The 15891-nt window shown below is 52.7% G+C and overlaps 1 protein-coding gene across 2 annotated transcripts in view; it reads left to right on the forward strand.

The window, feature by feature from the left end:
* Positions 1 to 15891, forward strand: part of IMMT (inner membrane mitochondrial protein) — a 17954-nt gene continuing 2063 nt past the window's right edge. Inside the window, exons 1-14 of one of the 2 annotated variants that reach the window (XM_061552727.1) lie at positions 1 to 219; positions 5350 to 5426; positions 6710 to 6905; positions 7384 to 7480; positions 7860 to 8066; positions 9149 to 9241; positions 9759 to 9895; positions 10677 to 10780; positions 11154 to 11289; positions 11734 to 11851; positions 12384 to 12604; positions 13438 to 13569; positions 13699 to 13828; positions 14151 to 14488. In XM_061552727.1, coding sequence (XP_061408711.1) covers positions 181 to 219; positions 5350 to 5426; positions 6710 to 6905; positions 7384 to 7480; positions 7860 to 8066; positions 9149 to 9241; positions 9759 to 9895; positions 10677 to 10780; positions 11154 to 11289; positions 11734 to 11851; positions 12384 to 12604; positions 13438 to 13569; positions 13699 to 13828; positions 14151 to 14488 — 2025 coding nt within the window. In that variant the 5' untranslated portion in view covers positions 1 to 180. The remainder of the gene's footprint in view (positions 220 to 5349; positions 5427 to 6709; positions 6906 to 7383; positions 7481 to 7859; positions 8067 to 9148; positions 9242 to 9758; positions 9896 to 10676; positions 10781 to 11153; positions 11290 to 11733; positions 11852 to 12383; positions 12605 to 13437; positions 13570 to 13698; positions 13829 to 14150; positions 14489 to 15891) is intronic. The other variant, XM_061552728.1, reaches the window with a different exon arrangement.

Genomic DNA, 15891 nt, shown 5'->3' on the forward strand with positions numbered 1-15891 from the left:
CGCCGGGGTGACTTTGGGTGGCATTGGGCGCGAGGCGGCGCAGGGCAGCGACCTCTCGGGTAGCCCCCAGCAGCAGCAGCAGCAGTCACCCGCCTCCTGCTCATCCTGCTGTTGCCTCTCTCTCTCTCTCTCACACTCTGCTCACAGTGCCTGCCTCGCACCACGCCTTGCCCAGCAGCCATGTGGAGGTCCTGCAGGAGAGCGGGCACGCTCATTCAGGTGGGAGGTGGGACGGGAAGTGGTGGTGTGGGGAACCAAATTCGGCAGTCGAATCCGAGGCCTCGTCGCCCACTGTATTGTGGGCACTGTACCGTGCGTGCCGCACCGTGTTGCTGTGAACACTGTGAGTGTGGGTGACTGTGTGTGTGGACACTGTGTACTGTATCGTGCTGTGTACTCTATCGTGGTGTGTACTGCGGCGACGCACTGTACTGGTTACTGTACGCACCGGGCCCGTCCCTTGGCGCTGCTCTCGCTGCTGCCACTGTAGTAGGCACTGTACACGCCTCTCCCTGACCGGGCCCAGCACCAGCCCCCCAGAGCGAGCGCGCTGCCCCCTCTCGCTGCCCCCTCTCGCTGCCCCCTCTCGCTGCCCCCCTCTCGCTGCCCCCCTCACGGCGCCGACGTTGACTGCACAACGCGGAATGGCGCCAGGTTCGTGGCTTGTCCACACACAGCGCTCGGCCTGACCGCTGCTTGAACGGGTGGAATGCGGCGTTCATATTCTCTGGGTCTGTCGGTAAAGTCACGTAGATAGGTTCAAGGAAAATAACAAAATGTGGCATCTTGTTTAGAGTGGTGAGGTTCGTGGCTCGTACTCGTGACCTCTTAACTGATACGTGTTTGCTCGCGGTGTATAAAGTGCGGGATAGTGGGTTGTGCAAGAACGTCTGGGCACCACGGGGTGTTTGTGTGCAATCTCCCAACAGCGTAGGGAGCTTTGTGATGCAAGACGAAATGTGTATCGACTTGAGCTTGATGCTAATGTTGAAAAATATATTTTTTAATCTCATCCGTATCCCCACACGCTTTCCTTTGGTCTGTTATTTCATTTGAGTAACCACGATCTTAGCAGGAAACTGCTCATTTAGACCGCAACTCCGATGAGCACGGTTGGCTACGTACGGTGCAAAGGAAGTTGGGCATAGTACATAGAAAGACACAATTATTGCAAGTCGCAATGTCGTCCTGCCCATACAGTCCTGAGCCACTGGGGAGGACGCCCCGTGTCCCCTAACACGTGCTTGAGGCGTCGCACTCCGAATGTATTTTTTTAAAATCAGATTTGGCTTTTACAGTACTCCGTTAATGACGGACACATTTGTGGTTTCGTCATGTTGCACGCATTTTGCATCGACTCGGCATCCGTCGTTGTCACGCGAGTTGAGTGACGTTGATCAGGGGCCTTATTCAGACAGTGGCGACCGAGAGAGAGTCGCTGGTGGCTCGTGTTGGGGCCCCGAATCGCTACGACGACTTGAGGCAGAGGAGCCGCGTGGCCCCTGTCATGTGTTCGTGGGGCCCCGGAGTGGCTAATTATAGCGCCAGTGAGGATATTGACTCGGGCAGTGCAACTTTTTGGCAGATTTAGGTACTGATGATGAAAACTGGTCACTTGGTGAGCCTTTTTTAATTGCAGTTGTTAGGAATGGGCTCTGTTGTCTGAATCCTGTGAATTTAGAATGTGGAGGTAGCAAAATGCTGTGTGTGTGTGTGTGTTCAGGTAGTAATGTGAATAATACAGTGTTTTGATGAAAATGCAATTACATGTAAGGACAAAAGCACGTTAATAGAGTTAATTTTGTTAACAGACTATGTGGAATATCGTCTACAACCAGAAAATAAATGTCTGACCTTCGAGAAAATGAAAAAGCGTTTTCAATGTAAACTGGTAAAAAAGGAATGTTGTGATGGGTGGGGCACGTGCGCAGAGAGGAGGGCAGGTGACTTGGTAAGTTACCAAGAAAGGCGAAATATGATAACAGTGCATGATGGGATTGAACCATCATCGTTGAGCCATTGTCATGGCCCTGCGATGATGATGCCACAATCGATCTCCGACATGCACACGACCCGATCTCATTGCTCCATGTCCACGGTGGGCAGTCTCTCGAATGTGTTCCCTCCTTCGGCTGACACAGCCAGGAGCCAAGGTCGAGGCTTCTGACAAAGTGCACTTTTCTTTTTAAAATAGGAAGTGCCTTGTCTCTAATTTTATTTGTCTTCTGCTCTCATATTTCTTATTTCTGTCTTCTCAGTGTAATTCCCAGCATGCAGCTCTCCATGCTTATTTACACACGTATCAGTTTTTGAACCATTTTTTTCTTAAATGTCCGTGTTTTTGATCCGTGCGGTCACAGCCGGTAATAGATGTCAAAAAATGCACAGATCTACTATCAGCCGAAGGAACGCTGTACGTGTGCGCTGCGTGTCGCGGTGAAGCGGCGGCGCTTGCTGCGGGATGGGACCAGGCTGTGCCGGCCCGCGGCGTGCGATGGAGTGCGGCCTTCGGAGGCTCACGCGTTGAGAGCAAGCTCCGAGCCTGCCTGCTGCCAGATTTTTCAGGTCCCATCAGCGGCTCTTTAAAATGGTACCTCTACTGCAACAGATACAAATGAAGAGTCTACATTGGCAGTGGGGTAACAAGCGGTTGATGTGTTTTAATGTGACAGATATTGTCAATGTAAAATCTGTTTTTTAATGGCATGAAGACTGATGGCACCATCTATCCTTCATTTTCGTGACACTTGTTTAGTCGAGCCGTTTCTGATGCATCATTGGAAATTATTCGTGTTATGGCATGGTTGTGCAGAGTTTGGAGGAGTATCTGTACCTGGACCGTGTGCTTATGGGTGGCTCAGGTTTGCCACGACAGTATAATCGTTTTATCAGCTGCGTAACGCTATGTGGAAGTTGCCGAGCGTGTCACTCCTCGCAGAGATCCGGTTCTTCTCAACCTAGATCGCATGTCGTCTAAATTGGCTATTTTGAACGAGTATGCTTTAAGATTTTGGATAAGATGTGATTTCCACTAACTCTCCAGTATTCGTTATAGCTTTAAAATGTGTACATGACATCCATGTTTGCTCTGTATGTGTCAACTGACACCCTGGACACCCTTGCGAACGAGATGTACCACCACTAGTGAATCTCAAGGTAAACTACAGAATAAGCCCAATATTACGCGGCTCATTCTACCGCCAATTTGGATTTTCCACGGGGTAAGTCGTGTCACCTGACATCAACACCGTGCAGTTGAGTGGCCGACGCAGCCCACAACTCTCCTCTCTGTTAGTTGCGTGTGTGCAGCACAGCAGCAGACAGCCGTCAGCCCCCAGCCCCGACCCTCAACACCCTCGGTCACCGATGCGCAAGTTAGGCAGCAGACGTGGAGGCAGACACACCGATACCAATAGCCGCCATTCACCACTAAGTGACTGTGACGTCACCATGCCGCCTGTGCCAGGCCAGGTGCACTTTGAGGCCACGTGAAGTGTCAAAGGCTCACTGACAGGAGGTCTTGGGACAGACCCAGGTGCCATGGGTTGGCTGACAGATTACTGTGCTTTTTAGCCGTCCGGCACACCGCTCGTTATGAGCATCGCTCCTCTGGCCCCCGTTGTTGCTGGAGGGCGACTGCCTCCAGCAGCCCAGTAGTGTCCTTCACGAGCCTCCTCCATAGAGGCCGATCTTGACACCGCTGGTACCAGTCGCCGGCAAGTCCACTCGGCTCCACATCTTCCCATACCGCATCAGCTCCATCTTTTCTCCAGCCCATGTCGTGCCCGTTTAGCCCCCTCTTAGTAGCCAAACAGAAGCTGCTTGGGTATGCGGTGGCTAGGCATGCGGGCTACATGACTCAGCCAACGCAGCCTTGTCTGCTGGACATACGCACGCGCACACAAACACAGAGATACAAAACGTAGACATGGAGACGCATACACGGAGAGACTCGGACACGAATGGATACACACAGACACACAGAGACATGGAGACACAACACTTGTCCGCAATAAATCAGGCTCTTACCATATTTTAAGAAAAATAACGCCTGAATGGGAAGTTGGGCCATAATGCACCGTGAGCCTCTTAATGTTTGTCTTGGGGCTGGATTTGGACAGGAACAATTCAATCGCTGGACTCATCGTCAGTCTTATATGTAGTGTCTTCATGCAGCAGACATCATTCTACTCTAGAGGAGTGAGTCAGGAGAACACCGGAGATGAAGGCAAAGCCCAGAGGGGGGAAGCTGACGTGAGGAGAGGGATTGTCACGAGGGAGGGGGGCAGGGCAGGGCAGGGGCCTGGAACGGTCATGGCCAACAAGGTGAAACTCTCCAATGTGAGCGTAACGCTGTGAGGAGACCCAGCTACCGCTGATACGAGGTCAGCTTTCACCATTTTCCTTCTCTCACATACCCAGCACATGGCTCGGCTGCATATCCTATTTCTGTGTGTAGCAAGTCTACACCTTCATTGAGATGTACACGACAGGCCTGCTTCCAAAGCTGTGGCAGAGGCTGAATTGTAACCTGAACTCCGCCGGTCGCCGTTGACTCCGGTTGGCAGCACACGATGACCTGATTGTCCCACGCACCAATGAGGCGAGATACGGGGCCTTGCAGTTTCACGGTGTCCACCCCATATACTCACCTACCTACTCGCAGGCTCACTCTTTCACATACGCTGTCACTCACCCACGAATTAACTCGCTCACGTTAGCAGGTGTCCGGCCCACCGATGTGGACGTCACTGCCGGTCACTGTTTGCGATTCCTCTCCAACTGCCATCTCGTTATGCAGTAGTCGACTCACGATGGAAATATTTAGTATTGCTCACAGAGCAAAAGCAATATGGCTTCGTTGTGATAGCATTTGCGCTGAAAGAATGGCCCAGATACCAGATCTGTCAATTAATTTACACGGTTGAATTACGGTGTTTTCATACGCGGTCCTCTAAGACACTTTATAAACCCCCCATTTTGTTGTGAAAATTAAGTAGTAGATGGATCTGGTGCAGGTGCTCGATCGATTGGTGCAGGGCAGGACCGCGAGGGGTGGATTGATACTGGCTGATTATGATGATGGCATGGTCAACTTGATTAAAATTACTTGTAGTAGATTTTTCGGTTAGATCACGGGATGTTCTGGAAAAACCTGTGTTGTTAAAGCCCTCTGCCACCCGACACCGACAAACAAATGCGATTGGCACGCGGTGTACAACCGTATAACGCGCCAGTTGTTATTGTTCCATATCGCTCACTGGTCAGTTGAACAGTTCCCATAGCCGAAAAGGTTTATTTCTGGTCCCGATGTTTATTGTTTGTATTTGCGTGTGCCACGTGTTTTAGAAGTGCCTCTGTGGCCGGACACCATGCCCCTCGACCCATGCCAAGCGCTGCTATTCTGCTGGGATCCCCGGCTCGGGGTGAGTGCTGTGGGAATGCGCGCCACGCCCAGGAGGAGATGCTCTCATTCTCAGATTCACGATGTCGCCGACTTGAGTTAAACGTTGTGTGGAGCGAGGTGTGACGTATGTACGACGTAGGTATGTGTTAGAGTTGAGAAGTGTTGAGCGGGGAAGGTGTTGCACGCGGATGTCGGAAGGAGGTCGTGCACACCGAGGAGATGCGTAGAGTGAGAGACACCAATAGGAAACCAAGTGTATGGATCACCTTTGCATATTTGATATCTAAATTCAACCAGTGAAGATGACAAAGTGATTTATCGGGTTTGATTGCGTCAATATAAACGTGTCGTTAAGCCCGCCACCACCCGACACGGCCAATTAGTAAGGGTTGTCACGTAAACAGAACATGCCAAATCGTTACTAGTACAGCACACCGGTGTGTTGGAGAGCAAATCCACAACATTGTGAATTGGCTGTGTCGGGTGGTGGCGGGTTTAACAACACATTTATATTATGGATGATATTAGAGCGAAAGTCTATGTATTAAACAGACCATTGTCTACCAGTAAGGGACCATAAATTTTGCAAACATACAACTGAGCTTAAACTTGGAAGATACTTGCATTCATTTCAGCATCTAAATACTCAATTTTCTGCAGATGACAAAGACATTTCTTGATTAATGTGACGCAATAGTCATAATCGCTATTAAATAAATACAGGTAGTCCTCTACTTACGATGGAGATGCGTAACGACGACCCCATCATAAGTCAAAATATCGTAAGTCGAAGAGGCCTAGCCTACCCAGGAGTCTTAAAGAATTGTGATAATTTAGCAAAACAGAGCAATTTACAGTACCGTACTGTATAAAATATATACTGTATGTATTTAATAATTACAATACTGTTTTGCACAGAGTAAAATGTAAAGTAAAATAAATGTAAATTCTTAGCCTACCTATATGAACTGCTACGTAATTAAAAGTTTTCTCAGGAAACAATCCTCTCTGCATCACACAAGGCGGCAGATGCGTACATCCCGACAGCGTCCCAACGTACAGCATCGTACCTCGTACGCTGCTGCGTTTGCCTGCCGCGCCAAATTTAAAATATTTTACAATTTTGCCGTATCGCTATCGCCATCATAAGATCGAAATATCATAAGTCGTACCATCGTAACTCGGGGACTATCTGTATGTTGAATCTGATTTATGTAAATTTAAGGACAATTTGCAGTTATTGCCACGAACATTTTCTCACCTTGAGCCCATTTCACCCGCTCCCCCATGCCGCACGCTCAGTCCCTCAGCAGCAGGCAAGGTGGTGGGGGGGGGCCTGCTGGTGGTGGTGGGGGGGCTCGGGGGCACCGTGCTCTACGCCAGCTGGGACCCTCGCTTCCGCAGCAGCTTGGAGCAGAACGTTCCCTACGTGGACAAGCTGCTGGGCGCCGTCCTGGGCCCCAGCGTGCCCTTCCTGCCCATGCCCAGCAAGAAACCGGTACGGACATTCCCCCACTCGCCTCGTCGCCACCCTCGCCACCCTCGCCACCCTCGCCGTTGTCACGCTCGTTCCCCCACTCGCCCTGTCCCCGCCGTCGTCACGTTCGTTTTGCTGCTCGTGATGGAATCTTTGAGCCGGAGTGACCACGCACATTCGCAAAGGCTGCCGGAGCGTGCCGTGCGTGTTTTTTCCGTTGACTCTGCCAAGGAGGAGTGTGCTGCCAAGCTTGAATTGGTCACATTCGGTGGTTTCTACAGTCGGTCCCTGCTGAATTGGCCTCGCACATTTGCTGAATTGTCTGCAATACGTCTTCAAGGAGAGCAAGCGCCGAGACAGATGCAAGGAGGCAGTCGGGCTCAGGCTCAGGGAGTTGGTAGTGCACACAACCCAGGCGGAGGGTGGTACGGAGAGAAGGGCGGCAGAGGTTCGTGTTGCCGTGGTGACGGTGGTGTCTACTGCACCTGTTCATGCGCAGGGTGCAGGGGATCTGAATCTCATCGCCCCCACAAAGAAGAAGCACTCGGACGAGCGAGCGGCCCCAGCAACTGCACAGGCGCCGGTCAAGCAGGAAGGTACCGCTGCTGCGCGGGAACATCCTGTACGGAGCATTTAAGAGGCTTGAATTGTGGGGAGGTCGGCTGTCTCGGGAGCTAACACTGTGTGGGGACACTGAGCAGGTCGGTACCTACCGGATCCAATCTGAGTGGCGACTCTGATCAATCTGCAGCTGATTGTCTCGTCATGGTAACCAGTGACGGAGCATTGGTGACCAATTCTGAGGGCTGGAATATTCCATCCTGGATATGGAAACGTATTTGTCTTACGGTGTTGACAGCACAGTGGGATTGAAATTGAGAGTAGGCAAGACAGAGTTTGGATGTAGATTGTCAATTCCGCCTTTAGATTTGCCTAGATTCTCCACACCCTGCTCTGCCTTCGTCCCAATTGCAGATCGATCATCGGAAGCGTCGGTGATCCTGTCCTCCATCGGAGAAGCACCCTCCATGCCGGCGCCCGGCGTGACGGATGCGGCCACCAGCCCCAAGCCGGGGCACGAGGGCGCGGGGGCCAGCGGGCACGACGGGGGCGGCGCCGCTCACACAGAGCACGCGTGCGAGTCCTGCAAGCACGAGCCCTCGGGCGACGCAACACCAGCAGGTGGGTGGGGGCTGAAGTGGGACGGTGTGGCGCCGTAGCCCCGCGCCACGCAGGCTCCCTCTCCTGCCCTCGGCCTACTAATCAGCACTACCTTCCTCGCTTTTGTTTCTTCATTGGCCTCATTACAACCTTTGTACGTCTCTCTTCTCAACTTCGCTGCCCTTATTGTTTACGAATCATGTAATTGGACGAGTACTTTCGTTTGAAAAGATTTCCGGTTCTTGTTGCTCTCCGATGTGTTTTCACGTTGTATCCCGTGACATTCGGCGTTTTTGCTCCACGTGCTGGTAGCCGCTGTAATTCACTTCCTGAAGACGCTCCCAGCAATGTGAAGTGAGCTCAATTCAGTTCCCGAAGAAGCTTTTCCAACACGTGGAGTGAAACGTCGGACATCGTGCCGGGCAGCAGGCGGCACAGCACAGAAACGCAGCGGAGAGCTCTGCAACACAGCCGTGAAACCAACGCTGCAGCAGTTCTATATTACTTCATCAGTCATTACTTTTGAGAAGTTTTAGTTTGTGGTTAAATATTTAACAAATTATGGCTGATTTTACATTTTGTGAAAGCAGATATATCATTTTTTATTATTGATGATTTTTTTCGTAAAAAAGTATCTTCCAAGTCCTGTATTAAAAACATGACGATACAAAATTGGCAAATCACTTGACGTGCACGCATCTGGAGTTTAGTAAAATCCTATTCATTGGCACACGTGCCACTGAGAGGGCAGATTGCAGAATCTTCCGTCACTGGTCTAGCATTAGCACATACTAAAAAAATTAAATAGCGGTATTAAATCCAACGTAAATAATGTTCCATATTGACACGACTGACAAAAGTCAACAGGCCTCGACTTTCACTTAAAGCACACAAACGTTATTGTGTTTGTGACTCAAACAAAATTAGTTTGACGTTCCTCTTTGACGGTATTTAGACGAACGCTCGACAACAACGTTGACTGGACCGCCGGTGGTGACAGCGGTTGCACTTGTCGGTTGGGCGAGCGCCACGTGGTTGTGACGGCTGTGACGAGGGGGACGCCCACGTGCATGCCCAGCCACTAACGGAGGAGTGTGTGGCAGCCCCCCCGCGTGACTTGCTAGAGGCCGGCCCAGCTGGTGGCTCCTCTAAGGAAGCGATGTCACAAGACACAGACCCGGAGGCAGAGGTTGCTGGTAAGGTGACGATCGGAGGGGTCACACATATCTGAGCAGTGTTATGTCCACTGGAACTTTCCTCCTCTCCATTTTATAATTTTGATTTTGTCTTTTTGTTTCTTCAATTCCCTTTTTCTTCTTATTTTTTAGCGTGAATGTTACCGGCAGCCTCTCCTGAACGGAGGCTTGATTTGCGAACAATGAGAGTTTTATGCATGCGAGATGTTATTGGTGTCCACCTTGTGCTTTCACAATAATATTAATATGCAGTGTGCAGAACTCGTGGGTGAGTGGTTTTTCCAGTAAAGCGCTTGGAGCACATACTTGACGGCAAGCATTGTGCATGCATCCTTTAGTGATGTCTGGTGAACTTTGTACGTAGCGGTGAGTGGTGTATGTCATGTTGTGTAGGTGCATGCTGCATGTACTGACTGGTGAGTGTGTGACGTGCGTGGCGAGTGTGGTATTGTGTAGGTGCGTGCTGCACACTGTGACTGGTGAGTGTGTGACGTGCGGCGCGTGCCGTGTGGGACAGCGTTGTCTCAGAACCTGGAGGAGGCGGTGGCGCGGAGCGGCTTGGTGACGGCGCAGGCCGTCGGGGCCCAGGACGCTGCTACCGCTGCCATAGGCACATACATCAGCTGCCTCCGGCACGCCATGGAGGACGAGGCGGTACGCAGCAGCCACCACTCGCACGCGCACACACACAGCCCATACCTGTCACACACACACGCACAGCCCATACCTGTCACAGACACACACACACACCCAGCCCACACCCATCACGCACACACATCCCACACCCGTCACGCATACACACCCAGCCCACACCCTTCATGCACACACACACACACACCCAGCCCACACCCGTCACACACACACACCCAGCCCACACCCGTCACGCACACACACACACACCCAGCCCACACCCGTCACACACACACACCCAGCCCACACCCGTCACGCACACACACACACAGCCCACACCCTTCATGCACACACAGCCCATACTTGTCACGTACGCACACACGCACACACAGCCCATACTTGTCACGCACGCACACACACACACAGCCCATACCCGTCACGCACACACACACACACCCAGCCCACACCTGTCACGCACACACACACACCCAGCCCACACCCAGCCCACACCCGTCACGCACACACACACACAGCCCACACCCGTCACGCACGCACACACACACAGCCCACACCCGTCACGCACGCACACACACACACAGCCCACACCCGTCACACACACACACACCCAGCCCACACCCTTCATGCACAGACACCCAGCCCACACCCGTCATGCACACCACACTGAAATCTGCATGATAGAAGGGAAATCTATTACCCACATTGCAGTGGGTTTACACTCCAGCGATGGCATAGCGAAGCGATGGCGAGAGGGGCTGCAACACAAACGCGGCGTTGCTGGTTGCAGATGTCGCCTGAAGAGAAGACGGAGCAGTGGCAGAGCGTGCGGGAGGCGCTGGCGGCCAGAGACCGCGCCGTCCACGAAGCGTCGCAAGCCCAGCGCGTGGCTCAGTGAGTGCCGGCGCCGTGCGTCGCGGACCCCCGTGGATCGGGTAACGCCATTACCCAGAGGAGCCTCGCCGAGTCTCAAGACCGCTTCAGGAGGTTCCCGTGTCGAGACGTTTGGTCGATCGCACTCCGAGTCTTAATAATTTACGCGTCGAGTTTCCTGGCTGACTTCTTGCTTGTTTCTTCTCCACCACAACGATAACGCGATTATCAGGGGCTGGGGGCTGTTGCCACCGAAACTAGCTGGGTAACTGGCAAAACAGGATTTTCCTCATAACAAATAAACGTTGACTTTAAACGCCAGAAGAAGAAAAGTAAAAGTTGGGAAGGCGTTGTGACCGTTTGTGACGACATACCGTGCCGCGAATGCCGCCAGGGAGGAGGTGGTGAAGCTGCAGGGGCTGGTGGAGGAGGCACGCGGCACGGCCGCGCCTGCGGCCGCCCCCCGTCTACAGGCCGCCGGCTCCAGCGTGCGCCGCATGCTGTCTGAGCTGCAGGGAGCCTCCAGCAGGGTGAGCTCCGCCGCCGCCGCGGTGCGGGTCGTGTGCGGACCGCGCGCCGGCACCAGCGGGCGTACGGTCGCGTGAGATCCCCTCCGTCCCACGTCGGCGGATCCTGCTCCGGTGAACTGCCGCCTCCACGGTGCTGTGATCCAGCGCCGCGGAGGCGGCAGCGAGGATTGGTGGATCACCGCACGAATGTTGCGAAACTCCCTTCCCGTGGGCGACGAGGAGGAATTCCCTGGTCCGCCAGGAGAGGGCGGTACAGCGACAACGAGGGCTCTACCTATTCCGTCTGAATGGGATCGTGTTTCCCTTTCGTGTGCGCGTGTGAAAATGCTTTCATTAGCGTGGGTTAATGAAAAAGTGTTTTGTGCGCAATCACGTGCCGCCCCCGTGCGAACATTCGTGCGTCGTTTGCCCCCCACTCGGCCCCCCCGTGCCGCCTGCCCTCAGGTGGAAGCGGCGCAGACAGAAGCGCGCCTCGTGTCCCAGTACCAGGAGATGGCAGAACGTGCCAAGGAGGAGTTCCGGCAAGAACTGGAGAGCATCGTACCCGGCTGGCAGGGCAGAGGTGAGCAACGTTTTGGCTGCATCGTACAAACGAGGCATGCGAAGACGAGCGGTAATTGATAGCCGAGTTCATCGAAGAAGGCTGTGATGAATGAAATGTACGGGCCTTGTAATTTAATTTATGAGGAAATGTGTTGGGGTGCCGCGGTTGCGAGATGTTAACTCCCTAGCCTGCTTTGCAGGAGGTAGTGGGTTCGATACTGACCTTGGCGCCTGCAAATTTGGAATTTGCATGTTCTCCCTCCGGTTTTTTCTCTAAACACATTTAGAAACATGTGTTTAGAGTATTTTGCTACAGATGTCCACATGTGAAGCCACTTCGTTGAGCTATCATTTGTGGCCAGGTCGCTTCTGAAAAATAGCTACATATCTCAGTGGGCCTGACCTGGTAAAATTTTAATACATTTTGCTTAAATAGCACACTTTAAATACGAATAATGTTATTGCAGTGCAACGGAATAAGATGAAAAGGTGACGTGTAAGCGTCGCTCGTGAGCGCCGGCATGTTCCGCGCGATGCGCTCGGCCTCCCAGGCGACCTGAACAAGGAGGAGCTGAACGCGCTGCTGCTGCACGCGCACCGGCGCACAGAGCAGCTGCGCCGGGAGGTGGCGGAGCGCCAGGCCCTGGAGGAGCACCGCCTGGTCCTGGCACGGGAGCAGCAGCGCACGGTCGACCAGCGCGGCCTGGAGGAGGCGCTGGCCACCGCCCTGCACCAGCAGCGCCAGGAGCTCGTGGTGGCGCAGCAGCGCAAGGTGCGTCGCCGGTCCAGCGTGGCTGGCGAGCGCTCCCCGCTCGCCACGCGGCGGTGCGCGGCGAGTCGCCTTCCCCCGAGACCCTGCAAGTGGTTGAAGACGACGTTTTTTTTTATCTTGTTTTTACCGCATTGTTTAATGCCCGCTTTATTCTTCTTTGTGGTCTGGTTCGTACTGTTAAATTTAACATTCGTGTTTAATTTGCATAAGTAATGCATTCTTTGTCACGATTTGATTTTTACAATGGAGCACGTTCACTCGCACGCACTGCCTCAAGCGCTGGCAACACGCCAATCACTAACGCCTGCATTTAAAACGTAAAAGCGTTCCTATTAACAAAGCTTTAAACCCATCTTCAACAGACCGGGGTATGTAACTAAATACTGGCTCGTGTTTCGACTTGCATGTTTAAGTGATAACTCTTGAATGTTTAATATCGAGCAATACTTTATATAATATCGCTTAGTGTCTTACACTTGTGAAACTTGCAATTTATTATGTAACAACTGTTAGTTAATCACTGTTAAACTTGCACCAGTGGGTCAATATATTAACCAGGTAAGAGGCGTTATAAGTCAAATGAAGGCTCTTTGTGTGTACACACCGGCATGTTGTCCAAGTGTTCGCATTGACCTCATAGGAGCCATATTTTTACCTTTGTGTTCATACGAGTGCGCACGGCTATACTGACATTGCATGCCTGAAATATCTCTGCGTGCTGCACGTAATTGCGTACGGTAGTGAGCGTGCGCGTGTGCCCGTGCAATATACCCGCGTGTCCGTGCGCGCCCCTGTGCCTGCCCGTCCACGTGCTGGCTTCCTCTGCACGACAGATCGAGGAGCTCAAGGACGCAATGGAGATGGAGATGCGCACCCAGCTGCGCCGTGCCACGGCCGCTCACTCGGACCACCTGCAGGAGGCACTGAAGCTGCAGGCGTTTGAGCTGGGAAACTCTCACAAGAAGGTAAGTGCGCCCCCCGGCCCGCTCCCCGATCTCCCATCTCTCACGCTGCCTAGCGTGGCCACGGCTTCCGCAGCGTAAACGGCTCCCGTTCCCACCTCTGTGAACTCAGACGTGCTTTTCCCCTCCTAGGAATTGACAGACAAGATGGTGGAGCAGGACCTCGTGTTCCGGCGCGAAATTCTGGATCAGCGCGACTCTTTCACTCAAGACATAAACAAAGCGTTTGCACAAGTGCACGGGATCCGTAATGCTGTTGACGGTGCGCACGCACGCACACAGAACACGCATGTTGTGTAGAACACGCATGTAATACAGACGGCCACATGCAGCCTCTCTAAACGCTCATCAGTAACACAGGCATAAGCAAAGGACACTGCTTGAGCAGGAATCGCAACGAAAAATGTTTTAACACTACTGAAATATGATAGTATGTTTTTCAAACCATTGTAAAAATGTCTCGCATTTATATTGTTTCCCTTTAGAGGCTGCGCACCTGTGAGCATATGTAGGTACATGTGTCGCCGCGTGTGCACTGGGCGTGTTTGCAAAGCAAGTGGCTCTGCGTGCCCCTGCGTCCGCAGGCCTGGCCGAGCGCGAGGAGGTCGCCAAGAAGGCCCACTCGCTGTGGCTCGCTGGGGAGGCCCTCCGCACCGCTCTGGCCCAGGCCGGGCCGGACGGGCCCGACGGGCCGTGCGTGCCGCTGGCCAAGCACGTGGACGCGGCGCGGGCCGTGCTGGCGGAGAGCGAGTTCGCGCAGGCGGTGACGGGCGCCGTCCCGAGCGAGTCAAAGGAGCGCGGCGTGTACTCGTTGGAGGCGCTGCGCCACCGCTTCCGGAGCGTGCGGAGGCTCGCGCGCCGCGTCGCCCTCATCGACGAGACGCGCAACAGCCTCTACCAGTACTTCCTGTCCTACATACAGGTGCGCCCGTCTCGGCAAGCCGCACGCACGGCTCCCATACCGTGTTCATCCTCGTGACCGGTTGAGTCTTCAACCGTAGGTTTATTCACGTGGTGATCCACCGAGTTGCTCCGGCTCGGATACAAACCCAACTCGGTCAATGTTCCGGACACCCAGAAACGTCATGTTAATTAACTTCCCCCGCAGGGAGAGTGCGGGGAAACACACCCTTCCTACACGTGACCCGCCCGCCACCATTCCCTAAATGTCAAGTCGTTTCTGAGCCGGCGCTCAGGAAAATGTTTTCATCCAGGATGTTCGTCCGTAATTGCAGGTAACGTTGGGCTAGGTAGGCCAAATTCATCTTGGGGATGTGCAAAAGCGTCCTGAGAAAATAGCGGTGTTATCGTCAGATCTCAGCAGGTGCACAAAATAGCCATCAGGCGCCATGGGTGAGATGGCCGTGCATAAGCACAGGTGCAAGCACGGTGGATTGCTGCTGAAGCTGAGCGATCCGCACTCTTCATATTTAGGCTGCCCAGGTATCAATTCTTACAATGTGGTTGATCATAATTTGTGGTCTAAATGGCAAATGAAGTAACACATTCCTGTGGAGGGAGCTGGTAGGAACGTTGGGTTGCTTGGTCAATGGCCAGGGTCAATGGCAGCGTGGTGTATTCCGCAAATATGGCCGACTGTGAGGGCGGGCAAAAGCCTTACAGCACACGTGTGTACAGTGCCCTGTGCAGAAATGTGTACAGTGCTCAACTAACGGTTTTATTTTGACTGGGCAGGGCCCACTGAGCTGTATACGATTCGGAAGTGACCTTGCCTCGAATGATGGCTCAACGAATTGGCGGCTTAAATGTAGAGATTGAGTGCCGTGGCCGCCTTCCCCATCTAGCCCCTCCCTCCCCACCCAGCCCCTCCCCATTGCCATGAGCATAATGTGCAAGGCATAAGCACTTATATAAACCATAGCTTTACCATGCATCTTCCAATCGACTTTTATTGATACATTTCCTCCCTTGATTCTGGTTTGTGTCTCCAAGTTTTGGGGAACTCTTTGATAAATTTGGCCTGTTTTCATTCGGGAAAGTTTATAATAGCAACCCAACTTTATACTCTAGTTTTGTCATTGAATGCTCTTGAGAAGAGCTCCAGTGTCTCCCTTGTTATGGATGGACGACGAGAGGTAACGTACGACGAGAGGTAACGTACCACGAGAGGTAACGTACCACGAGCGGTAACGAACGTTTTCAACCTTGGTAAGTGTAAATATAAAGGACTTAAAAAAAAGCAACTGCCAAAATATTTAATGCAACTTCTACAAACATAAATGTAAGACATAAATAACACGGTCTCATTATCATAACAGTTTAAAAGCAACAATGACAACAGTGGTGCTTGCAGTGAGCGTGCAG

This window comes from Lethenteron reissneri, chromosome 17 (genome assembly GCF_015708825.2).
Source record: "Lethenteron reissneri isolate LAM-NWPU_2019-01 chromosome 17, ASM1570882v1, whole genome shotgun sequence".
In the NCBI taxonomy this organism is placed as follows: Eukaryota; Metazoa; Chordata; class Hyperoartia; order Petromyzontiformes; family Petromyzontidae; genus Lethenteron; species Lethenteron reissneri.